The following is a 26,884-nucleotide window of genomic DNA, read 5'->3' on the forward strand; positions in this document are numbered from 1 at the left end:
CAACCGCCCGCACCGCCACCGCCCGCCCGCCGCTCTGAGGCGGGGACGGGGCGGGGCAAGCACGAGTCCCACCCCCCACCATGGGCGGCCCCGCCCCCGCAGAGCTCGGCCCCGCCCCTAGCCGCCTGCGCGCTGAGGGGGCGGGGCGGGGCGGGGCGCGGCGGCCGGGCCGGGCCGGGCCGGGCCGGGCGGGCGGCGCGGGGCCGGGCCGGGCCGCGGGATGCGGGGAGCGGGGCCGGGCGTGCGGGCCGCCCGCGGGGCGCTGCCGCGGACCCTGCTGGTGGTGCTGCTGGCGGCGGCGGCGGCGCTGTGGGCGCGGGCGGCCGCCGCCGAGCCCTGCGCCGCGCCCTGCTCCTGCCGCCGCGGCCTGCTGGACTGCAGCCGGCACCGCCTGCCCGGCGGGCCGGGCCCGCGGAGGATCCCGCCGCTGCCCGCCGGCACCACGGGCCTGTGAGTGAGCGCAGCGGGCGGGCGGCGGGGCGCGGCGTGGGCCGCGGGGCCTAGCGGGCGGCGGGCTGTGCGCTAGGCCGCGGCCTAACGGGCGGCGGCGGAGGGGTGGGCGTGCGGGGCCGGGGCCTGGGCCTAGCGGCGTCCCGGCGGGGGCGTGCGGGGCCCGGCGGCGGAGGGCTGTACGAGGCCGGGGCCTGCGGGAGGCCTCCGGCCGCCGCGGTGTGGCTCTGGGGCGGGCGCGGCCCGCCGCAGTGGCCGGCGGTGCCGGCGCTCGGTGTCTGTGGGCTGTTCTCACGGGCCCGGGGCGCCGTGGGCAGTGCTGCGGCGGCGGGGGAGGAAACAAGCAGCCGCCGGCTCCGGAGCCTGGCTCGCAGGAGCAGCGGCAGCGGCCGAGTCAAAACCGCAGTAGCGGAGGAGGGTCTGGCCCCGCTGCGCCAGCAAGCGCCCGAAGGAAGGCTCCGTGCTTCGGGGTCGCCGAGGCACAGCTTTCCTGCCTTTCGTATCCTGGTACGCTACGGTAACATTTGAGAGGAGCGTGAAGCAGAAGCAGGCTGTGGTTAGTAAGACTTTTGGCAACGCCAGTCAAGCCAGGACTTAACGTTTATTTCAGGTCAGGCTGTAGGACGCAGTCCCTTATGATTGTCCTTGGAAGTACTCCTTCTGGCTCCTGACTTCGGCTGGGTGCTGTGGCAGTTCCTACTGCTTCTGATTTCCTCTGCATCCCTTTGCTGCTTTGCGACTCTGTGACTCTTTCTTTCTCCCTCAGGAAAACCATTCTGGACTCCCCTTGATGTTTACTGCCATTGTTTTTCTGAAAAAACCGACAAAAGAACTAAGAGCCACCCTTCATCTCTGCTCCCAAGACTTTAATTAGACTGTGCTAAATAGTGTTCACACGGGGTCGAGTGCGGTACGCCTTTATCTTTCCTTGGCCGTTACTGTTACAGTCACCATTGCGTTTGTTACCTTTGGCTACAGCGTACTCGGGTGGAAGAGGTGCTGAAGTATGAGGGATATCAAATCCCTCTTTTGTGCACAGGGGAGTTCTCAGGCCGTCGTGGAGTGATCGTCTTTCCCGGTTGATAGAAGTAACATTATTCCAGACCAAGAGGAAAAAAAAGCCTCTTTGGAAGATAGTATAAACATACAAACCACTGTTCAGTTAACTCCAGGCATTCCTCTAGCAGGACTCAACAGTCTGATCTGTATTAAAAACTGGGCATGTCTAAGGAAGCTTGTCACCTTCTTGCCCCTTTGTGGTTCTGTAGTTCTTTTCTTTCCCTGCATGGTAAGCAACTGGAAATGTTTAAGAGAAAATGTGTATTTCAGCACAGAAATACCACTAACTTGTCTGTGAAACTGTTCAAGTTTAGAAAGGTACGAGGATATCTTAACATTAGCACTTGTCAGGGAGGGTGTCAGTGCCTGGAAAAGTGAGTTGGCAGTTCATCAGGTGGCTAATAAGCAAAATGATATCCGTGCTGTTTGGAGAGCAAGTTTTCAAGCTTCAACAAATACTTGTATCTTTCTCCAAGCTGATAGAGGGTGCGTTTAAAACTGCTTGGCACAAAACGCAATGGGAAGAAGTGGTGCTGGCGCTGTGCTATGTTATGCAATCTGACATGCGCTGCAAACAATAATTAAGTGTATCATAGAATGGTTTGGATTGGAAGGGACCTTAAAGATCAGCTCATTCCAACCCCCCGCCATGGTCAGGGACGCCTTCTGCTAGACCAGGTTGCTCAAAGCCCCATCCTACCTGGCCTTGAACACTGCCAGGGATGGGGCATCCACAGTTTCTCCAGGCAACCTGTTCCAGTGCCTCACCACCCTCACAGTGAAGAATTTCTTCCTTACATCTAATCTAAATCTACCCTTTTTCAGTTTAAAGCCGTTACCCCTTGTCCTATCACTTCATGCCCTTGTGAAAAGTCCCTCTCCGGCTTTCTTGTAGGCCCCTTTAGGTACTGGCAGGCTGCTGGAGCCTTCTCTTCTCCAGGCTGAACAACCGTAACTCCCTCAGCCTTTCCTCACAGGAGAGGTGTTCCAGCCCTCGGATCATCTTTGTGGCCCCCCCTCTGGACCCGCTCCAACAGGTCCTTGTCTTTCCTGTGCTGAGGACCTCAGAGCTGGGGGCAGAACTGCAGGTGGGGTCTCACCAGAGTGGAGTAGAGGGGGAGAACCCCTCCCTCGACCTGCTGGTCATGCTTCTTTGGATGCAGCCCAGGATATGGTTGGCTTTCTGGGCTGTGAGCACACATCGCCGGGTCATGTTGAGCTTCTCGTCAACCAACACCCCCAAGTCCTTCTCCTCAGGGCTGCTCTCAGTCCATTCTGTGTATGTTCTCTGTTGTGGCTTTCAGGATTTTGGCACACGAAGTGTGTGTGTGTGTGACATTTTTTCTTCACTAGGACTATTCTAGCAGTTCTGAATCTAAATGAGCTATAATGCATACAAGCTGTTTAAAATTAGTCAAAGCTTAATTTGTCTCGCATGAAAAAGTCCTTCATGTGCTTTTCCCTCTTAGTTCTGTGATATCATTTCACATAACTTTGAGGACTAAAAATTCTTGTTTTTCCTAACTCTTTCAAACTACTTGCAGGTGATGCTTCCAGTGTGTGGGGTTTTTGGTTTTGTTTGGGGTTTTTGTTTTTAATAAGGCCAGGAGAGTACCTTCAGAACTTGTTTTCATGATAGAAGTATTCAGGCAACTGTAACTTCATTTTTCCTGCTGAATTACATATGTTTTGTGGATAACCTGGTGGGTGTTGAAAAGGGTAGGGAAGTCAAGGAGTTACTGAATATTTTTTGATATGTATCTTAACATTACATTCTTTAGAACAAGGGATGCAAGCCCTGTTTGTAGGGCAGTCATCTGTAGGGGGAAAGGGAAGCACAATGCTGGTGGTCGCTGCCTTCCAGTCCTGTACTAGTGCCTGACAGTGTGTTTATGTATCCTGGTAACTAGGGAGACGATGAATAAAAGTAGAATAGGTATCAGTTAATTAGTTCAGCAGGTTCCATTCGCAACAGGTTTTTTGGGTGAGCTTATGTATTTTCAGCTCAAATGGCTGGCTGCCTTGCTGCATCAACACCTTTACCAGCACAGTGCCACAGGGAGGAAGTGGGTATTCTCAGTTGGGCTGAATTAAGATCGTTCTCCAGGACTAAGTATACAGTAATCAGTTTGGTGTGTGCATTCTGTTTTATTTACTTGAGATGAATACCACTTAAGCTCATAATGAATGTTTAGATGATTTTATATACAATACCAGATGAATCTCTAAAATACAAGTTTTGCATGTTTGCTCTGTATCTTGCATAACATGGGCCTCAGCAAAAATGCAAGTGTTTCTAAAATGACGGGTTCTTGGGTTTTGGCTTTTTCAGAGCAAGGGAATTATATCTGGTTCTGCATGACAGCAGGAATCTTAGCTGTGTGATTGAACTATAAACGCAGAAAATGAGGCAATGTATTTCACTTTGTATTTAGTGATCAGTCAGTCTATTTCAAAAAGCATCAGTAACAGTAACTAGGTATAAATAATGTCAGAACTGTTTTATGTATGAACTATACCCAACTTCTTGAATGAGGACTTACTGTTAATGAAATCTTTGTTGTAGTCCAAATCTGAGTAATAATAGAAAAATACTTGCCTGGGCTTTCTAAATTAAAATCTTAATTTCTAACTTAGTTGTAAGACAGTAGGCTGGGGGTGGGGGATAGCTTAATGTTAGCAGATCCTCATCACCCAGGCCCCATGCCTGTCAGTGTTTAAGAGGCATTTGGACAATGCCTTTAATAATTTGCTGTAACTTTTGGTCAGCCCTGAAGTGGTCAGGCAGTTGGACTAGGTGATCATTGTAGGTCCCTTCCAACTGAAATATTCTTCCTGAAAGCCTTAGAAAAATCAAGTTTCTGTTTTCTTTGCATATTAATCTGACTCCTGAGATCTTTGTCAGTGCCCGCTAACCATGCCTGACACACAGGTTGGTCTGGCTCAGCACCCACGGCATGGTTTTGCTCATCAGCGTATTATCTGGACACCCTGAGGAGTGTGTTACTGTCTTCTGTGTCCATTGTCTCATCCTTCCTCCATGTTGCGCTCAGGTCCTTTGGAAATAGTGTGGCTTAGTACTCCCGGTCTGGTTAAGCCCACTGCTACCAAGATTAGTCTCCTCAGCACTGGCTGGGTGCCTGCATGTTTGAAAGATCCAGGAAAGAGTCTTCCTCTGGGATTTGGGATCAGCGCTGTCCCCGCCGCTGTGCGTGTCTGATGGCTCCCACGGGCCGTGCCGGGCTCCTTCGGCATGCCCAGAGCCCCGGGGCTGAGCCGGGCTCCAGCTGCGGTGGGCAGGGTGGATCCAGACAGACTGAGAGGGTGTCCTGAGCGCTCTGCCTCTCCTGACATGGGAATGCTGCTCAAGGAGCAGTTCATACTCGGTTGGTTTTATGTGTTATTGGCATTTAGGATGGGTTAATTACTACGTATATTGAGGGAGCAGGCCTGCAGAGTAGCGTTCAGCGGCTGCATGTGCAATGTTCTCTTGATTTTTATTTTTTTTAAATTGTAGGAACGAATAATTGTTTGCAAACCTGTTTGCTGCTGTATCTGTGTAATTTACGTCTTGATGTAATTAAAAGAATACATTAACAACCATCTGACTTGCCATGACACCCAGGATTTTAATAATTCATTGCTAGAACGGTATCTTTATTGCTGAGCCTGAGTGGAAGTTAACAACAAATAGTCTGTCAAGTCCTTGCTCTCTCCCAATAGATTCTGGTCTTACAGATCAAAAGTATATCTGGTGCCATGAGCACTGGGGTGAATAAAACCAGGTCCTGCTCAGGTTGTCTTCTGGTTAGCGGCAAGTCTTCCCTGCATGGATGGTTCTTGTGGCAGCATTAACACCCACCGATGGATGCTTGCTGGTACTTGGCAAGGGTTAAATTTGTCCTGCAACCCCTTCTTCAGTCAGGGCATCAGTACAATTTCTTTTCTTTCCCTAGTCATGGTTTTTGGGCAGCTTCGTGCCTGTACAGGTTTGACCCTTGGGGTAGTTGAAGTCGACCACAGGCCCAAAGCTGTTGCAAGAGTAGACAAGTGTGTGGGTGCCCTGGCTGCCTGAGCCTGGTTGTCAACAGAAATATTTTTAACTGTGATCAATTACACTTTACTATTCTTTTTAACAGATACATAGTAGTTTTGTTCTTAAAGGATAATTTTGTCTCCTGTGTCAGCAGAGCTGCAGCCTGCCTTATAATCTGAAGACTAGCTGTAGTAAATACGTACTGTGCTACGTCTGTAATCATTAAAGAGAATCAGTGATACAGGACCTTATCAGAGAAGCTCATCAGGAGGTGAACAGCTTTTGCTGAAAATAGCTCATTATACCTCTGTCTTTGACATCAGAATTGGAAATGGAGTGAGAAGTGTGATGCCTTGCTGACAGACAGGCACAACTAGCTAGCAGAGACAGACTTTTTGATTTAATAGGCAGTGTCCAGTTATATATGCACCTATCAGCAGTTTTCTGACTGTGGTGAGGATATCAGTCATGTTTCACGAGCTCGGTGGCAGTGACAGGCCTGTTTCAACACACGACAGCATGAGCTTTGGGGATTCGTCTCTGTTCTGCACTTGTGCCAGAAAGGCATCAAAAAGATGAGTTGGTTTCACCCTTTGGACTGATGTCTGTCCGTCCTCACTGGTATGGCTAGAACCAGGTTTCCATCACAAACATGATTTTTTTTTTTTTTTTTTTTTTGGTCATGCTTTGACTCATGTCACAAAACAGAGATAGTTCCTGCCCAAAGAGTTAGCTCTCAGAAGTGGACCTTTTTTTTTCCCCCCCTTCCTGTAACACTTTATGCACCAAGTCCAAGGCAAAAGTAAAATACTGCTTTAAAGTTAAAGCAATCGGAATAGCATCAACATCCAGTATGGGCTTTAAAACCAGATTTAACGACTCTCTTGCCCATTTAATACTCCAACTCCTGCATTTGTTTCCTATAAGCAAAACCAACTGGCACTAAAGCATGCCGTCTGTAAGCTTCCCAGCCTCATGTTTCTCTCCCCTCCAGCTTGTTTGGTAATTGTGTGTAGTGTGTATGTTGTTCCTTTAAAATAAGCCTGCCTTGACTAGTCAGCGTCTTTGAAAAGCTGGGCAGGCGGACAAAATGGGGATCGTTGCTACAGGAAACAGTTCAATAACAGGCATTTTGTAAGAAAGATAGGCAAGTATTGTCTGTAAAGGTATGATTTAAAGGAAAAATGTTTTGGTCAGGTATGATCTTTCTTTCAAGAAGCCTTTTTAACAAGAAGTTATTTGATTCAAGTAGAGAAATATAACTGTCTAGACTTTTATTGTGAGTGACCACTAGAAGAAGCTAGGAGGATTCTCTTCTTCCTTTGGTGAAGGAGGAATTGTATGTATCATAAATGTGGTTTAAAACTTTTAGGTTGAATAAAGCATACATGTTTGTGGGTTTTTTTTTTTTATTATTATTCCAGGAGTAGAATAACTTTTCTCTCTGTTCTCTAGGGATTTAAGTCATAATCATTTATTGTCATCCAACTGGAGCATTGATTTGTCTGTTCATACACTACAAGAAGTGTAAGTTGTTTTTTATGAGGATAAACTCTAAAGATATCCTACCTAATTCTAATTAGTGCGTTTCATTGCATGTCTAGATATCTGGTCTGACTTGTAGAAATATTCAGTGCCGGTTAATTAAAAATGGATGCTCTATGTTGGCAACACATTTTATGTGTAAAACTGATGCTTTGTGAGCAGAAAACTTTTTCATTAAAGATTAGAAGACCGATATTTTTAAAAAGAAATGAGAAGTGTTTGTTTTGACTAAATCGGATTCTAAATTAAAGAGAAGTAATAGTATCCACAAAAATGGTAAAAACTAGTATACTTTGCTATTAAATTGTTCAAATGATTAGTATTTAAGCTTTTAGGGAATCTCTTTTTGTCAACTACTAAGTATTATTAACATAACAAAATTGTTAAATGCATTCTGTGATATGAGTTATTTCTGCTGTGTGCAGAAGGGGGTTGCTTCTCTTTGAAGTGCCAGTAATCTTTTTTGTTTTTATTTTTAAGGAAAATGAATTACAATGAGCTAAGTGAAATTCCGTATTTTGGAGAAACAACTTCTAATATAACTCTTCTCTCATTGTAAGTAATAGCTTGTCTGCCTTTTTCTTGTTTAACAAATGGGAGAATTTTATTAGAGTTCTGCTATCAAGTTGTAGGAAAACATAGCTTCTTTTGTCTTGAAATACTACTCATCTAAAGTGCTTTAGGGAATATGTAAGCACTCTCTAAAGAAATACAAATCAGTTAGACAATCAAGTCACCCTAAATTACCAATAAAATGCAGTCAACCAAGGCAGGCAGCTTTGAAGGGGAGGGATTCAGCCCAGGGGTGACAGTTCCCACAAGGAACAGCCCAGCTACAGGCCCCAGAATTTGAATCTATTCATATGTCAAGGTGGCAAATAGCTCTTGGATTTTCAGTGTTGCTTTAGGAATCAACACTTTGAAGTGTGTGTTACATGTCCCATTTAAGAGGCTTGTAATAATGTTGATACACGGAATCCTGTAACTGTTTCAGCTGTGCAACTTGAAGGATGGGATGTTTTGATAATTGTATTTGTTGCTGGTATTTTTCAGGGTACACAACACCATTCCAGAAATAAATGCTGAGCAACTCCAAGTTTACCTTTCATTGGAAAATCTAGATCTTAGTTCTAATCTTATCTCAGAAATTAAAGCTTCTTCTTTTCCACGGATGCAGCTGAAGTACCTGTAAGTATGAGTGATCTGTTATGTCTGGGATTCCTGGCTCTACGACAGTAATGTTGAAGACCTCATCTACTCTAAGTTACTGTCTTAAAGTAGGCAGTCTTGCATGGCTTTGAACTGATAGCAGTGCCTTAACATAGCTCCAAATGTGCTTGAAATAAAATACTTTTCATACCGATCTGTATTGCATTTTCTCAAATAGTATGGAAAACAGTAACTGCTGTTGTCAAAGCGCAGGTACTTCACCCAGCAGGGACATGGAATGATTTCTGCCCATTTTGTGTAGATCACTGTTGACGCTGTCTTAACCATGTCTAACTGAAACGTGGGCATGCAGTAAAAATCAGCTCCTAGCACTGATTCCTTTGGGAAAAATGATTTAGTTTGGTATACCACCATTCAGATTTGTGATGTGACTTAACAGGGAACTTGAGTTCTAATAATAAGTGGTAGCTCTGAAGTGCTTGTGCAGCTGTGTTCATAAAATTCTCCATGTTCTGAAAGGCCTCTTTTCCTCTTTCTTTCCTAGGAATCTCAGTAACAACAGAATAACTACTCTAGAAGCAGGCTGTCTTGATAACTTATCTAGCTCACTAATGGTGGTAAAGCTGAACAGAAATAGGATTAGTGTGATTCCACCAAAGATCTTCAAATTGCCTCATGTGCAGTTTCTGTAAGTAGCAGTCTTGAAAGTTTAAAAACATGGTGTTTGCAGCTGTGTCGTTCATCTCAGTATGTGTTCTTGACTTTCACAAAGTGGTGCTTATTGAAAGATGTCTTAATATTTGAATGTCATCTTTATAAAAGGGAACTGAAAAGGAACCGGATTAAAATAGTGGAAAGCCTTACATTCCAAGGATTGGAGTCCTTAAAATCCTTGAAAATGCAGCGCAATGGGATTAGCAGACTAATGGATGGAGCATTCTTTGGCCTGGGTAATATAGAAGAATTGTGAGTATGCCTAGTCATGGAATTTCTTTTAGGGACTCTAGCTGTGGAGGGTTGTGTCCTGTATGGCTTCCCTTACATCAAGGCTGTACTGAGATATTGATGAGCTTCACAGGAAATACAGATCTGTATTTCCCCATTATTTTGGTATCATGTCTGGTTATTTCAGAGGTGGAAAGATGTTGGCTCTCTCCCGAACTTCTTCGCACTTGGTGATCAAGAATGCTTTGACTCTGTAGGTTGCTTTTTGGTGGTTTTCGTTTGCACTCCCCATAACATGGGATGGTTCTTTGCTGTGTGACTGTTCGACAGAGATAGCGCAAGGGTGTGCCATGCAGTGTTAGCAAGAGATTTTTAAAAAAGTATTCATTGAGAACAAAGATTACAGTTTTGCTTCTGCCACTGGATCTTTGCAGCTGTTGTTGAGTTACTCAGTTCTTCATATACTTTAGTTCGTTCTTTTGATTTCAGTGGAATGAATATAATAATGTATTTCAGGTTGCCTAAGGCTTAGTGTTAGTAAATAATTTTGAGATCCACAAGATAAAATTTTTGTAAATATATGTTTCATTGATTATCTATTTGGCAAATGTTTTTCCTTCTAATTCCTTAGAGAACTGGAACATAATAACTTAACAGAAGTAAACAAGGGCTGGCTGTATGGTCTGCGGACATTGCAACAACTCTATGTTAGCCAGAATGCCATTAACAGCATCAGTCCAGATGCATGGGAGTTCTGCCAAAGACTTTCTGAGCTGTAAGTCCTGGGCTGCTTTTCATTGGGGATTTTGTAATATTGCAATAACAGATTGGATAGCACATATGTAGGAAGAATGAATTACCAAAGGAAGTACTTAATTTCCTTGTTAGGCCCATGGTAATGCTGTGTATTTTACTTATATTTGTAAGTGTTCTGTTAGAGAAATTAATCAAAATGCAATAGTTAATTAAGTTCAATAGTATCTTCATAATTAATCCCCCTCTACTTGCCTTTAAAAGTGCATGTTCAATGTTTCTAGAGACTTGTCGTACAACCAGCTAACTCGCCTCAAGGAGTCTGCCTTTGTGGGACTTGGTTTATTGGAGAAACTAAACCTGGGTGACAATCGCATTAGTCACATTGCTGATGGTGTGTTTAGAGGTCTGACAAATCTTCGAACCTTGTAAGTACAGAAAACTTCTAGTGAAATCTCAGTTTAATGCAGTGAAGCTTTTGGAAATAAAGACAATGAATATTGCACCGTGCAAGCCTGAGATCAGTGTTTTGGCATCGTTGTGTGCTGTCCTGCCTGCCTGCAGGTATGGCAGGGCTGATAATCTTTTGGTCTGCTGAGATAACAGAATTCTGGCCCAGCTAAAACAAACCAACCACTTAATTCTAGTGGTGATAACAAACAGTGGCTTGGTGACGTTGAGTGCCCAGTTGCATGTCATACCAGTTCTGAGAAGGTGTGGATAGTATAAATGCCAGTTGTGGAGTGAATGGTCAGCCTGGACCTCTCTTTATTCCAGAGGGTTTTGTTAGGGTTGGAACCTCAGAAGCCAAGCGGTGAACCCTTTTGGTTGCAGAAGGTACGGTTTAGCCCACCCTGCTTGTGTGCTGAAGTCATAGGCATAGCGTATAGGAGGGGTGTAGGATTACTTCTTGCTGCCAGAGGCACAGCTCTGCACTTGCCAGGACTTTTGGTAGCAGCTGCAGCTATTGGGCATTTCTGACAAGAAAAGACGCAATCCTAGCTCTTCATAAAAAAAAAAAAGTGTCCCAAGTAGATCTGAACAGTTGTAATCATCCTAAACAATGGTAGTTGAGAAAGGAGTGAAAGTTTATAACCCCTCTGTCAGTTCATTAAATAAATGCTTAAGTAAGCAAACTTACCAGAGAGATTTATGTAAGCAGTCATATTCTGTTAACCTTAATGCAACCTTTTAATGAAATAATTAAAACTAATTTCTTAGATTTAGAGTAGCATGAAAAAGAACAAGAGCAGATTAATTAGTAGGTTTTCCTGGGCTCCTCAGGGGCGTCAACAGCTGAGAGGCTGGCCATTTGCTTCGGGGTTGGAATGTGCGGGACAGAGGGCGGTGGTGATTAACAAGGCTCCAAGCATTTGTGCCCAGCCAAGCATGAGGAGCCAACTCCTCAGCTCACACAATGAGGGGCTTTTCTTTTGGGTTGCTCACTCATTTTGCTAAGTGGTCTGAGTAGTGGAGTGTAAAAATACTTCAAACAACAGGAGATACCGTGTTGCTGTCAGATTAGTTCCATTGTTGTTTGTATAGTGGTTGTTTCAATGCTAAGGCTGACATAAATATTTCTCTGTATGTTCAGCTCCTGCCTCTATTCTGCAATGTAGCTTTAATTAACGAGAATAAACCATAAAACTGTATATTAACTACAAGGTAATAAGAGCAAAGTGGGATTAAAGGTGTATCTAAGAATAGCACTGAAGTTTTACATCTTGCTGCATTATTTACTTCATAATACTGTGAGCAGTTTGGCATTGAGACCCCTCCAGCATTCACAATCTAAAATTCTGAAGCAGACCTGGAGATAATTCTAGAAACAAGTTTCATAATCACAAGAATTAGCAATCTGGGAATAAATTTGGCATATTATTCATCTAGCCGTTCTTCTCATTAGATCACATCCATGTCAAGTACCTTAGCTTGGATAATTTTCAAAGAGGAAAATACTTAATGCGAGCAAGTATCAAGGTCATATTTGTTAAGACCTTGTGATGCATGAATCATGAAATTCTTTTCTTTTTGTCCTAAACTTTAAAGTGTATATATATTAATTGTGGAAATGATTGCTGCATGGTGTTAAGAACAAGACTTCCGTATTTCAAAGTAAGAAAAATAAGAAAATAATGTGTTACCACTGACAATGTCCTGGAGGTTGATCCCAGTCTCTTCCAGGATGTTTCTACGCTATTTACAGTCTTGCCTAAGGGAAAGTAGATACTTCATTTTTCTGCCATTAGCACAAGGAAAGAAGTGTTTATATGAGATGATGCATACAATTGCCTGTATATGTAGCTAGCCTTCTGTGTCACTTGACTTGCTTGGAAGCTCCATCAAGCTGATGCATATAATATCTGGTAAAATGCTGTACAGACTATTTTTCATTGGTCTATTTTCCTTTAAACACACTCCCGTCTGCAGGGACTTCTGTGCACAATGGTATCAAAACAGATGAAAACTGTGGCTTTGACAGAAACTCTTGGCTCAGTCCATGCCTTTTGGGCTAAAAATGCAGCTGAATTTATTTTTCCTTCTCTCTAAAAAGCATTTAATCCTCTCTGAACCATATTGCTGGATTGCTTTTGCTGTTTAGACTGCTCTTCTATGTGAGGGGCCGAAGTGCTGTGCAGAGGTCAAACAGAAATCCCATTAGCTGGTAACAAGATTTGTAAGCAGAATATCAACTTCATTCTGAAAATCTACTGCTTTGTGCCTGGCAGCTTTACACTGTAACCTGTGTGTAATCTCTTAATATGCTAATGCTATTATAAGCCTGTTACTCAGGAAGACTAATGCTGCTAGTGTATTGGTTAATTCACTTACATGAACCAACTTGCTTCAGGAGCCTCTCCCAGCTTCTGGTAAATAGTCCATCACATGACAAGTGCTAGTCAGACTGGGTCTTTCCTTAAATACCACATCAAGAAGTTGTACTGCAGAATTTGTTTGTGGTGTTGCCTGCAGCACTGATCTTGAACAATTCTGTTTTCCCTTGCATCTCTGAAATGGGATATTCATCTTCTGACAAGCTTAGTTTTATAAAAGATTTTTGAGACCTTCCAGGTGATGCTGTGCCAGAACACCATAGCTGGCCTGTACAACAGTAAGTTCTCTTCCCTAGCTCACCACTAGCAGTGGTCATGATGATGTTACAAGGCTTCTTTATAAGAAAGCTCTTCTCCTGCAGGGACTTGCGGAACAATGAAATCTCCTGGGCCATAGAAGATGCAAATGAAGCATTTGTGGGACTTGGCAGGCTGGATAAACTGTATGTATTACAAACCATTGAGATGGCAGTACTTCCCAGGCACGCGGAGTAGAGGGAGAGTGCAAAATATTGAGTAATAGTAAATCAGTGGCATGAGGCAGAAAGCCTTTCTAGTTGGCAGCTGTATTCAGTGTGTTTCCACTTGTGTGCTACAACCTCTTGATAGGGGTTTGGGTTCCATGTTCAGGAGCGTTGGATCTGTGTAGCACTGGATCACCTAGCAGCACCAATTTGAAGAAATTAAGAATAAGTATTTGACTGCATTTATTATTGAATAGCCCAGTCCTGCTGTGTGATGATTGTCACTTTCTGTGGTTCTTTAGTTTGGGTAAAAGTTATTGCTTACCAAAAAAAAAAAGCAGACCAAAGTATTTTTGAGCAAATATGAAACACTATTGAATTAACAGCTTTTTGGTACTTAGACTGCACTTTTCATCCAGTGCCATGTGCTTTGTGGAAGGCTCCATCCTGTGGAGCTACAGTCATTGCTTATAACAAACAGCTTGGTATGAGTGTGCAGTCTCAGGAACTAATGTGATTGTGACTGATTTAGGAAGTTATTGCTCCACTCCCAAGTTCTACTTATCACTGTTTCATTCTGCTGTCTTAAATTACCTTCTGACACATCTCTAACCCAGATCTCTAAGTTGAGAATGGAAAAGAAACCCTGTTCTTGGGAAAATTAGTTGAGCCTTTAAGCTCAAAAAATAGTATTGATCTTTTAGCGCAGCTAGAATTAGAAAATACTTAGTTAAACTTCATAGGGAACTTCTTTTGGGTCTTATTTGTGATCATATTGACATTCAGACTGGTTTCTGGGTTTGGGGGGGCTTTGTCTTTCAGAATCTTGCAAGGAAACCAGATTAAGTCTATTACCAAAAAAGCATTCTCTGGTCTTGAAGGACTTGAACATCTGTAAGTACTTTACTTTGTAGAACTTCTGACTATTTGTCAACTTCAGTCTTGTATTCTCTGTCAAATTTTCAAAAATTTAACTGAAGGTAGCATATGAAATCATACTTAACCATTATTGTTCTCTTTGTTTAACTTACAGAGATTTAAGCAACAATGCGGTAATGTCCATCCAAGAAAATGCATTTGCCCAGGCTCACCTGAAGGAGCTGTAAGTTCATGACAATTATTTACAGATTCTTTACAAGTCCTACCTTGTAAAGAATCCTTCAGCCATTGTAGGGTTGGCTGAAGTTGACTGAAGTGTGTCTGCTTTCATCATGAAATATTTAAAGCAATGCTGGTAAATTATCGATTCAAAGTCGGTAGCAGTATACTTAGATTTAAGGTTTGATAAAATCTGCACCTCTATTTCCTTAGTTGCAATTAGTAGAAAATAATATTTTTTTTGCAGTGCTGAACCGTTCTGTTTTTCATATCTTAAGGGTTTGCAGCAAGCTGAGCACATGCTGGCATGTAGACAGTGAACAAAAGAAATAATTAATCAGGAATCTTTCAGAGGGGTTAGCAAGACCTACATTTTGTCTTCCCATTTTTGGGGCTAGGGAAAGACTTTAAAATTCACAACTAGACAAGAATTTTTACTTGCTCAGCAGATGCTTAAGCTGCTAGAGCCTCTTGTGATCTTCAGACATTTAAAGTATTATAATGTGAAGTGACCTTCACACCCGAGACTAATCCTACTGTAACGCAGTCATCTCTCTGAGATAAAGTCTCTGAATATCGTGTAATCTGTTTTAAAACTGTTACTCAATTAGTTAATTTTGGCCAGATGGACTAAGTCTGCAAGATCTGCCAGTTTGAGGAGACACGTTTTAGGTGTTAAAGACTTTCGTTGCCTTCTCTAATGTATCTTAAAAGTGAGGAATTGTTGGTATGCATGGGCAAACAGCAGGATAGAATTGTGGCTTGTTTGCATGCCTCTCCTCTCTCACTACTGGATTCATCTAGTGGCAGATCACTTGTTAAAATGCTGGACTTTCTTCAGTCAGTCATACTTGTACATAATATTTAGGAAGCTTTGAAATCAGATGGTGGGGGAAAAAGTGACCCATCATTGTTGCCTGTTTGCAGTTCTTCTGTGGAGCAGAGAAAACAATCTGCAGTACATACCTGTATAAAACAAATCACTTTCATTCTTAAATATTTATTATCTGGCATGAAAATGAGTATTGAGGCTTGTACTCATTTCCTAATGGCAAGTATGTTTAGTTTGAGACGTAGAGCTGCTCTGCAGTGTTATGTTCCTTTTAATTGCTTTAAAGAGGGATGGGATAATTGTAAAGACAGGCTTAATATTTTTTTTAGAAGTTGAAAATCCAAGGTTATTTTCTTCAGAATTAAAAACAAATGTAAGGTTTTAATGCTGACATGGAGGGAAGGTTTTTCTGGATTGTTTATAGCCCATGTAACTAACATTTTATAATAAATACCCGTAGGCGTAAAAGAATACTGGAAATCTTGAAATTACTGAACGTATGTGCTTTAAGTTGTTTTGCTGCATGAAATCACATGTAGGAATGTGAAATACATAAACTTTAATCACACTTTTGTTTTGCCTTGTTTCTGCAGAATTTTGAACACTAGCAGCTTGCTTTGTGATTGCCAGTTGAAATGGCTGCCACAGTGGCTCACTGACAGCCATTTACAGCAGGCTGTAAATGTTAGCTGTGCTCATCCTGAATGGTTAGCAGGACAAAGCCTTCTCAGTGTGGACCCTGATGACTTTGTCTGTGGTTTGTATTTTTAATGACTTTTGATATAAAAACATGGTAACACAAGTCTGTGCAGGTGCCTTTCTGAAATCTGGCTGTAGCACTGCTGGAGGTACTTGGTCTTGGCCATGATGCATATGTGGGCCTGTGTACATCACGGGGTCTGCTTTGGAGTTCGGGATTTAGTTCTGTTTCTCTTTGCTCTGTTTTGTTGTATTTGAGCACTGAAGCTAACCTGAGGGAGTAATTCTGTGAGACTGCATTGGTTTTCATTTAGGTTACTGTTAAAAACTGGTTATGCTTCCATTCTCCCTGCTTATGAATGCCTTTAGCTTTGGAAGGGCTGTTTGACACTTCCTTATTGGTTCTTGTCCATACCAGCAAGGCTAGAGTAGTTAATACTCTTGCACATTTTCTGATGCTCCATATCTGTAATGTTTATCTGGTCTCTGCCACCACAGTTTCAGACATAAGCCTGTTTATTTTTGTAACCAAACTGTGAGATGGAAAACTGAGGGACTCTTTGCCCAGAGTCATGTGTGAAGTCTGTGGCAGGCCTGGAAATAGTCTGGTGTTCCGTTTTCCGGGTGAGCAGTCTGATAAGCGTTACTTGTGTGTATGCAATTCTTTCATTCTTTTGGTGGTAAAGGCTACAATAATCATCATGTAGGCACAAGCACCCACTTCTCCATTCTAATATTACCACCATGGTGCCTGACACTGAATGCTGTGTGTGCCTACAAAAATGTCTTTGCTGAAATAATAGGTATTGGAAGTAACTCTCATCGAGTGGGATGAGATAGAGGGAACTGCCAGCTTGCTATGCTTTGTATTTGTAGAACTTAAAGGCTCTTCAAGATACCTAAACTATCTGAAAATAAGTCTCAGTCCTCTGTAAAATAGCCTAGCTCTTCAGCTGACCATGGCTTTTGTGTGTGATCTAAATATAGCAAGTTCCAGACAGTTGTACAAAACGCAGGGCACTCCTCAAGACATGCTTCTACGCTGCTTGTTTTCAATGCTTATTCTGTACGGCTATCTGTGGTTCTAATCCTCTTTCACAGCTTGATTTCCAACTGAAAACAGCTGAATATGTGCACCTCAAGCAGGACATCTGTTCCCAAAGCTTTCTTTCTGCTTACATTGTCTTTTGAGTGAGTTTTCTTGCAATATTTATTGCAAGTTGAAGAGGAAAGTAACTAATCTTGGTGCTTTTATTTTCAGATAATTTCCCTAAACCGCAGATAAGAGTGCATCCTGAGACCACCTTTGCTCTGCGAGGCATGAATGTGACTCTGACTTGCACTGCTGTGAGCAGCAGTGATTCACCCATGTCCACTGCCTGGCGTAAAGACAGTGAAGTATTGTATGATGCAGAGGTTGAGAATTTTGCCAGATATCAGCAGCAAAGTGGTGAGGTGGTCGAGTATACCACTGTCCTGCACCTTTTCAATGTGAATTTCACTGATGAAGGAAGGTATCAGTGCATTGTCACCAATCACTTTGGCTCTAATTATTCCAACAAAGCCAAGCTGACTGTCAATGGTAAGCAATAATGGTAACAAAGGAGGAACACTTTTAACCTAAAGCTTTACCTGAATAGCTACAAGTCTATTTTTCACTAGAGCTGGCCCAAAATAGTCTTGCAAGACTGTCTTACTGGTATTTAGAAGTATCAAATATCTTTTTATAAAGCAGGAAAGAAATGTTTGGGGGTTGTTTGGGGTTTTTTTGTGGGTGAAAAGCCTTCCATTCACTTTTCAAAAGGGGCAGATATCTCCCATGCTTTCATTATAACACAATTAGTCGTTCACCTGGTTAAATGGAGGTAGAATTCTCTTAAACTAAAAGCTCCCTCTGCTGTCTCTTCAGAACTAAGCACCTTTCCCATGTGTTTGTAAAGCTAGGGAAGATTCAACTAAAAATAACCGGTGGGACTGGAAACAAACTCTGAAAAATCAGTTATGAAGTCCTTTGTTTTTAGCCATAATGATTCTATTTATTTTGGCTTGACGGAAGGGAGGTAAGAAGACAGTGTTCACATCAGTAAGTAGACCGCTGATCCCTGTTGTATCTGAGAGCGGAGGTACCTGTGTTGCTCTTGCTTGCCCAGAACAGATAATGCAGACTTGGACTGACGAGATGGAAGTTCACCTTCCCTATTACCAGGGAAGAAAAAGCATGACAAAGGGCTTAAGAAGGCTAAACCTTTTCCCTGTCTTTTCCCCATGAGAAATGTTGTCCTTCAGATCATCTTAAATGAACACTGTAGGTACTATATTTAAATTTGGAGGATAGGCTCTTAGAAATGACCGCTGAAAACTTGTGCAGTTCTTCAGAAGAATCTGCCCCTCTCTTGGGGAGAGCTATAGGTGTGTTTCGGATTTGTTTGTTTTCAGATATTCTGTGCTGTGGAGCTTTTGCTGCTTTTTCCCTGGTGCTGAAAATACTGAAACTGTGTCTCCTTTGATCCAGAGCTACCTTCTTTCCTGAAAACCCCCATGGATCTTACTATCCGCACTGGGGCAATGGCCCGGCTGGAGTGTGCTGCAGAGGGCCACCCTACTCCACAGATCTCCTGGCAGAAAGATGGTGGCACGGACTTCCCTGCTGCAAGAGAGAGAAGGATGCACGTCATGCCTGAGGATGATGTGTTCTTTATTGCAAATGTGAAAATAGAAGACATGGGAATCTATAGCTGTATGGCACAAAACACTGCAGGTGGTTTGTCAGCAAATGCCACGCTGACTGTGTTAGGTAAGTGGTGTGCTAATCTGTGCTTGCATATGGATCCCTTCGCTTCTGCAGTGGTAGTGTAGCTTATCTGTAAGTAGCAAGCTTAAGTCCTAAAGAGTGAAGTTATAGTACAAAGAGCAGCACTTGACATGATTTTTGAACAGTGAAGCTTTAGAAGCTAAGCTACTGTGTTGACCAGTGAAGTTAGTATTATCTTTGCAGGAGAGAACTGAGGGGCATATCTCAATCCAGCAGTGTAGACTAGATAGACAATTTGTGTTGCCTTGCAACAAATTTAGTCACACTTAACATGAACTATGCTGAGTAATAATGGAAGGATAGTTCCTTCTAGAGTGCAGTAATTTTTGAAGACACTGACTTGTAACTTTATGGTCATATGCAAATATAGAATTGGAATACATAAAGCAGACTGTGGCTAGCATAATTTTGGGGATGTTTGCTGTACCTGCGTTTGCTGCAGTGATCCATAGAAGAGCTGAACTCATAGGATTTCCTGAATCCTGTGTTTCATTGCTCAAGTTTAGGTTCAGGTTGTAAGAACAGATTTTTAAATATCATGGAGTGCACACTGGTGTTGCACAATGAAGTTACCTTACAATTTATTTTTTTTTCCTCCACTGTCACAGAAACTCCTTCCTTCGTTAGGCCCCTGGAAGACAGAACGGTAACCCGAGGTGAAACTGCTGTCTTGCAGTGCATAGCTGGTGGCAGTCCTGCCCCTCGCCTCAACTGGACTAAAGACGATGGCCCTTTGACCGTCACAGAACGGCATTTTTTTGCTGCAGCAAATCAACTCCTTATCATTGTGGATGCTGGACTAGAGGATGCTGGGAAGTACACATGCATTATGTCCAACACACTGGGCACCGAGCGTGGCCACATTTACCTAAATGTCCTGGCTTCTCCAAATTGTGATTCTTCCCAGAGTGGCATTGTCCATGAGGAGGATGGCTGGACAACAATAGGCATTGTGATTATTGTCGTGGTGTGCTGTGTTGTGGGAACATCCCTGGTATGGGTTATTGTGATCTACCACATGAGAAGAAAGAGTGAAGATTACAGCATCACTAACACAGGTAAGGTGCAAAAGCAACAGTCTTCAGCCCTGTTTTTAAACCAAAACACTTGTTAAGAGTGGTGAAATATCTGGATTCATTACAGATGGATAAGATTGAAGAACTGAAGATTTCCTTCTAAAATTCCTTCAGGGATTTGCTCAAATTTCTTCATTTTAGAGTTGTTTTTTTTTTTTAAATATCAAAAGTGTGTTGATTTTATTCCTAACACACTAGATTTGCTCTACATTGAGGGAAAACAGTGAAGTTTGGAAATAAATATTTGAATAACTTACAGATGTTTTCAGGACCTGGAATAATGCATGTAAATTGCTGTTCTGGCCCTGTTAGTTTTGAAATAGTGTTGTGGTTTAACCCCAGCCAGCAACTAAACACCACGCAGCCGCTCACTCACTCCCCCCCACGCAGTGGGATGGGGGAGAAAATCAGGAAAAGAAGCAAAACCCGTGGGTTGAGATAAGAACGGTTTAATAGAACAGAAAAAGAAGAAACTAATAATGATAATGATAACACTAATAAAATGACAACAGCAATAATGAAAGGATTGGAATGTACAAATGATGCGCAGTGCAATTGCTCACCACCCGCCGACCGACACCCCGCCAGTCCCCGAGCGGCGAAACCCTGCCCCCACTTCCCCGTTCCTATACTGGATGGGACGTCCCATGGTATGGAATACACCGTTGGCCAGTTTGGGTCAGGTGCCCTGGCTGTGTCCTGTGCCAACTTCTTGTGCCCCTCCAGCTTTCTCACTGGCTGGGCATGAGAAGCTGAAAAATCCTTGACATTAGTCTAAACACTACTGAGCAACAACTGAAAACATCAGTGTTATCAACATTCTTCGCATACTGAACTCAAAACATAGCACTGTACCAGCTACTAGGAAGACAGTTAACTCTATCCCAGCTGAAACCAGGACAAATAGCTATATGGATTTTTAGTCACTGAGGTAGGAAAAAAGATAACTCTATGCGAGTTGAAATTCTGGATGACATTTTTGTTAATGTGGGTAATAGTGTTGGTACTACCTTGAAATCTTCACACTTAGCTGTTAATGGCATCGATATTAATTATGCCTTGCAGAGGAGATGAACCTACCTGCAGACATTCCCAGCTATCTGTCCTCCCAAGGAACTCTGTCAGAGCCTCAGGAAGGCTACAGTAACTCAGAGGCAGGAAGCCATCAGCAGCTTATGCCTCCAGCCGGTAGCTACGTGCATAAAGGCACAGATGGTAAGCAAAGCCCTCACGTGTATTACTTGTGTTTCAGCAGGATGCCAGTGCACAGTCTAGTCCTCGTAGCTGGCGGCAGTATTGCACAATGCAGCGTAATACTGCATATTAACATCAAAGGTGACTTGTCCTAGAGTAGAATTCAGGGTAATCTGAAAATTTCCATTGATCGTTCCGAGTTTGAGGCATCTCCTGGTTTTGTTCTAGTGTTTGTTTATATTGTGCTATCAAGGCTTCTGCATTCCATGCGTATCATTTAATCTTTGGTCCAGCAATGTCTGGGCTCACATCTGCTATGAGTGCCTTTGCGTGTAGATGTCATGACTGCTGTCCTTCACGTGCCAGAGTAATATAGTTCCCTCCAGAGGCTCTTTGCTTCAGGCTTTGTGATCTGTTCAGCAAGGCAGGGATGCCATTAGAGAATTCCTAGGTTAAATGTCAAGGTAGATTTTTATGCTGTTTCTCTCCTTTGGCATCTCAAGAGTCCAAGCAATAGAGGTGGAAATAAAGTTCGCTTGGAAGATGACTTGCTGTACCTTTTGTCCTTGGCATAAAATTACTGCCTCTGCGAGACATACACTTGCTACAATTACAACTAAAGGGTCTACACTGTGTCCCTATCTTGTTTGGATGCTTTTTAAGATATTTGTGTCACTGAGTCTACAGAGACGCTATTTTTTACCATCCAAATGCTGAGGAGCCATCCAGTCCTTATATAGGCTATCTTTCAAAAGTGATCCTTCAGTGTAAGTTTTTCACATCTGTCCTGTGATCCGTTCCCTCTAGTCTGTAGTCCTACTACACTAGCATCTGTATCAGGAAGGGGTTGAGAAGCAGCTCGTCTCAATGACCACTCTACCATCTGCTCTCAGGTGTGTGGGCATGCAGGGTACAAGTCTGGTATAAGAGTGTAAGCCTATGTGGATAGGTATTCTAGTTTGATTCCAGGGCTGTTTCAGCTTGGTGCCCAAGCTGGTTGGACCTGCGTGGAACCCCTTTGCCCTTGAAACAGGAGAGCAAACATGAGATTGTTCTTGCTCATGTCCATGGTTTTCCCCTGGTCAGCCTCAGAAGGGCAGTGCTATTGAGAATTTGGATGGTGGGGACCTAGAGCATTTGTCATGTGACTTCTTCAGTAAACAGTCAAGCTGAGTACTCTGTTACCACGCTAATTGTATAAAAGCCCTTCAAACTGTACTGGTGTAATACATGATCATGCTAAGATGTGAAAGAGTCTATGGAAATCAAGCATCCTTATCCTCTTTGAGAGTATTTCGTTTTTCCATCGTGTTTATCAGGTGGTACAGCGCCATTGGTGATCTGCTCAGACTGTTACGACAACGCTAACATCTACTCCAGGACACGAGAGTACTGTCCATATGCCTACATCACAGAAGAGGACCCCCTGGATCAAACTCTCCCCAATCTCATGGTGCAGATGCCTAAGGAAACATATACAGCACGCACCCAGCATGAAACCAGTACTCTTGATAATCTCTTAGCAGACAGAGACATGTCTGTCTTCCTTACCAACCATGACAAAATAAGTGAAAAGAAAATCTCCTCCCAGCAGATTAATGGTGAGTGTCCCCTTTTCCCTTTTGTTGCTTTGTATTCCCTGATAACTCTGGCTTTCCTTGTGCTGCCCTTCACTATGGACACACAGCTAATTCTTCAAGTAACTTTAGTTTGTGGAGTAACTCATCTGTTTATTAACCACCTGTTCTCAGAACTAGCCCTCAGTTTGCATCCAGTACCCAAGAGTTGAAGAGGGTGATGTTAAAAAGATGGTCTGTCTTAATCTGCAATTCATCTCTTAAAGCTTGTGGAATGTGATCCTTTGCATGTACTTCAAGGACATCTATTAGCTAAGAGTTAAAGCTTCACATAAGAAATTCCAATAGCCCTGCCGTTGGAGCTGGCCTGAGTCTCAAAGAACTCCAAAAGATTTTTTTTTTTTTTTTTATTTTTTTTTTTGTAGATTGATTGTTTTTATATTGACTTCCTTCCAGGTAGCCTTTTTAAAAATTCACACTGAAACTGTGTGTGTTGTTTCTGGTTACTGTAACAGATTGCTGAAAAGGGAGAGCATCCAGTAAAATATGCTCTCAAAAATAGAGAAAACCTCAGACTGTTATTGCTGAGTCGCACAACTCAAAATACCTGTCTAAAATTTGAGTGTGTTTATCATGAACTCACTCCTGTTCATCTTCTAATTTTTCTTCCTCAGAACCTTTTCAGCTTCCTTTGTGGGGAGTAAACAAAGACCTAGCGCGCTCTCACTCACACTTTCTGCATCATCAGCCAGCCCGTGAGACCCCACGACCTCTTCGAAGCGAAGGCATTATTGACAGTGACCGGGAACAAGCTGCTTCACCCAGACCTTGCCACAGGTTACGTGAACATAACTTTGATTTTAATAGGACACGGAACGTTCATGACTATAGTGAAACCACGTAAGACACTAAAATGAAGTCTTGAAAGCAAATCCGTATCAACTGACTTTTTGTATTTACTACCTCAGGACTAACCCCAAGGCCAAAGATGCTTGTGTATGTGTGTCTACAATTACAGGCTGACTAAACAGAGTCAGAGTCCCTAGGAGGAGGTGGCACATGCCCTTTTTCCTTGGATTTCTGTGTATTAGAAAATGGGAATGTGCAACAGAGAACACATGGAAGATTAGTGATATCTAGAAGAATAGCATTAAAACATGCATTTTCTGATGTTGGAAGCAGCCTTTGTGTTGGTGTATGCTTTGAAAATCTCTCAAGAATGCATAGCTATTTCACACTGCATTGTCTGCTTGAAAACAAATGTTCAGGGCCTCCTCACGGAATTCCCCAGTAACTGTAAGCATAAAACTCTTGGCCAGCTTTTTGTTCCTTAGACTGTTGGCAGGCATCTGTGACCAGTCTAACTTTGGGGCTTGTTTTCTCCTATGAATAATGGACTCTAGTTGTAAATAAATTTGCATTTATAAATATTTTGTATACACTACGCATATAAATGTGTTGGCTGTAATGTAAATATATTTTTATTATGCCAAAGTATGTATCATACTGTTAGTCTTGACAGCTGCATATCAAGCCATATGGGGGTTTTTTTGGTGGGACTGAAAGCTTGTTTCTGAGGGGATAGAGTTGTCTTTGTATTGGAAAGAAGTGAATTTACTATAGGTATGTGGTGAAATTGCGCTATTGATTAATTTCATTGTTACATACAACTCTGTATGCATTAAGCCTGGCTGACCTGATTGCAAGCTGATCTGTTTCATGACATTAGCAGAATTCCAAGTTTGACCCATTTAGGTGTTGAGAGGGTCCTTAAATCTCTGTATTAGGCACCTGTCTTGTCCAGGAGAGCATAAAGCCCAACAGACCCTGCATTAACAAGCAGTGGTAACCTGTATTCGAGGCTATAGGATCCAACTTCCCAGAAGTTCTTGTAAATAGCAAACAAAAAGAACAATACAGAAAATGTTTCCTTCTGGTCATCTGGTAAAATAGCTATAAGGTGGGAGTTTTGAGGGGTTTGTTTCAGAAGTTTATCTAAGCTTTTATCTTTAAGAAGAGCCTTGTGTATGTTGCAGAGAGGTCTCCATGTATTTTTCCTAGCTGACAGTTAAGTGAACTTATAAAAAGAATGTGATGAAAAGCATTGGATAAATTGGGAGAGCATTTGATAAATGCTTAGTGAACTATACTGTGGACTTTCTGTTTCTTCTGCACAGGCAAGAGGCATATGTAGTTTGAAACACTTGTGTCCTTTTCTGTTGTAAAATATCAGGCAAAATTGTTGCCCTGTTGAACTCTCTAATAGTTCCCTAGACCTTGGCATGGCCAAAATGTTTAAATATTTGACAGGTGAGAAATGAAACGGTATGCAGGGAACCATTCAATACTGAAAATCAGTATTTGCTGAGACAGAGGAAGCGCAAACTTCATTAGTTAGTGGGATGTGCCTGACAAAATTAGGAGGAAGAACATTATAAAGACTTCCTGAAAAGTTTGTTCTCCTGGGAAAATGCACCATTGTGTAGAAGGGGTTAAAGACTCATCAGTGATGGGTTTTCAGCAAATATGTTGTGCTCAGCGCTAGAGTTCTTCAACATTATGCTGTATACTCATGCCTGAAGAGCAAGGGGCTTTCTTCCTAGTCATTGTTGCATTTTTTCCAAGCTGTAGGATATGTACTAAAATGAAAACAGCTGTGTGGTATATTTTTATAAAGACAGAAAAACCTTTTTGGACCAGCCCAAGAGAGGTATGTAAGACTTCCCATTGATCCATTCCTAGATAGAAGGGGGTGTGACTGAAGTATCAGATGCAGTCATGCAGAATCACAGCTGAAACTTTTGAGACTGTGGATTATTTGAGTAAATGAGTGAGGAAATGCTGGGAATAATGATTATTTTCCCACAGCTCTTTGGGCATGAATAATAGATCTATGCAAATGAGCAAATATTATCAAGGGCTCTTTACCATGCTCTCAAAGCAACCATGGTTGCTTTGGAAGCCAGCAGCTTTAGTAGGAAGAGGATCCAATTGTCCTTGATCTTTGGGTAAAGTAGAAAAAACACAGGTGTGAAACTCTTTTTGGGCTCTGACATCTGAAATGTTTTAATAACATACGTGCTAAAAGAAGAATCTTAAGTTCATTCCTTTCTGTTTTTATTTCCTCCAGGCTTTTCCTTTCCAGGCAGGATTTAAGACATGGTGCTTATTTTCAATCCAAAGTTATCTGTGTTGCAGGAACCCAGTACTGTCTGTTTAAATCCAGATGAGAAAGGTCATGTCATGAAACTACAGCAGCAGCAAAGTCTCATCCTTTTGGGCTGCTTGCTGCTTTCTCCAGATACTCACACAGGCTGCTGTGGCAGAGTGCCTCTTGGCACATGGAGACCCACAATTTCCCACTAGTGGGAAAATAGCACCCCTCCTGCTGCTCTGTCTCCCATCGCCATTTGGCAAATGCTTGTTACTTTCTTTCATCTCTTCTGTGGAGTTGAGCTAATACAGATTTGTCAGAGTACAGCTGTGGATGTCTAGACTTTAGGTGTACTTTGGGCACAACTCCCTAGTGCGATTGAATTCCCTTTAGGTATGTAAGATGTGCTTGGCCAGGACCAAGGCTTTAAAATTCATGCTGACTGCACCAGAACAAACTGAAGTGCTAGCTCTTGAAGCCATTTAGGAGCTAAAGCTGCACTGATTTCTGTGAGATATTGGCCTATAAAAGCTGCCATTATGAATTAGGACATTTGCATCCTTCCATGAACAATGGTATCTCTTTAAAGTCCATAAGCTGGTTGTAAATAGCTGAAGCTTGTAAGTAGGTGAACACCTTGCTGTGCTTAGCATTGTGGAAAAACTTCCGAGGTAGACTTGCAGAAAAAATCAGGTCTCTTCTTTCCCCTTTCCTCCAGGAGGTGCAGATAGGACAGAGTGGCCATTCTGCCTTCAGTAAACACAAATAGTTTCTTCAATCAATGCCAAAGTACTAACAGTACAGGAACTGGGGGTTCATAAGACAGCGTGGGCAAAACTGCTCTTGTTCCCTATTGCTATTTCCTAGTGTCTATTTATATTTTTCTCACATAAGAATGTATATTTTGTATAGCATGTGTAATATATGTTTGTCTATTGTAATATACCTTCATTCAATAAAATGCTATATACATTGAGCATCCAGTGTAACTTAGTTTGCAGATTAAATAATTCATTTTTGTTCTATGATATTTAATTTTTGTAGGGAAAAAAATACAGTAAACTTTGCTATCTGGACATGTTCCTGGGCAGCTGGCTTCAGGTGTCCCTGCTTTTGAGCAGAGGGTTGGATGAGGTGACCTCCAGAGGTCCCTTCCAACCTCAACCATTCTCTGATACTGTGATTC

At 42.5% G+C, this 26,884-nt stretch overlaps 1 protein-coding gene across 1 annotated transcript; it reads left to right on the forward strand.

Moving 5' to 3' along the window:
- The first annotated feature begins 221 nt into the window (after positions 1-221).
- Positions 222-26,674, forward strand: LRIG2 (leucine rich repeats and immunoglobulin like domains 2). The gene is made up of 18 exons (XM_052814604.1): positions 222-450; positions 7,001-7,072; positions 7,571-7,645; positions 8,144-8,278; positions 8,805-8,948; positions 9,083-9,226; positions 9,837-9,980; positions 10,243-10,386; positions 13,155-13,235; positions 14,079-14,150; positions 14,290-14,358; positions 15,780-15,943; positions 17,147-17,467; positions 18,398-18,679; positions 19,306-19,755; positions 20,839-20,988; positions 22,287-22,568; positions 23,219-26,674. The coding sequence occupies exons 3-18, from the start codon at positions 7,575-7,577 to the stop codon at positions 23,446-23,448; spliced, it is 2,883 nt and encodes a 960-aa protein (XP_052670564.1). The 5' UTR covers positions 222-450; positions 7,001-7,072; positions 7,571-7,574; the 3' UTR covers positions 23,449-26,674.
- Positions 26,675-26,884: the final 210 nt, after the last annotated feature.

Source organism: Harpia harpyja, chromosome 19 (genome assembly GCF_026419915.1).
Source record: "Harpia harpyja isolate bHarHar1 chromosome 19, bHarHar1 primary haplotype, whole genome shotgun sequence".
In the NCBI taxonomy this organism is placed as follows: Eukaryota; Metazoa; Chordata; class Aves; order Accipitriformes; family Accipitridae; genus Harpia; species Harpia harpyja.

Excerpts from the sequence above, each read along its gene's own strand:
- LRIG2 (XM_052814604.1), top strand. The coding sequence starts at position 7,575 with ATGAATTACAATGAGCTAAGTGAAATTCCGTATTTTGGAGAAACAACT. Across the intron at positions 9,227-9,836 it reads CTGGGTAATATAGAAGAATT|AGAACTGGAACATAATAACT; the intron begins GTGAGTATGCCT and ends CTAATTCCTTAG. Across the intron at positions 17,468-18,397 it reads AGCCAAGCTGACTGTCAATG|AGCTACCTTCTTTCCTGAAA; the intron begins GTAAGCAATAAT and ends CCTTTGATCCAG.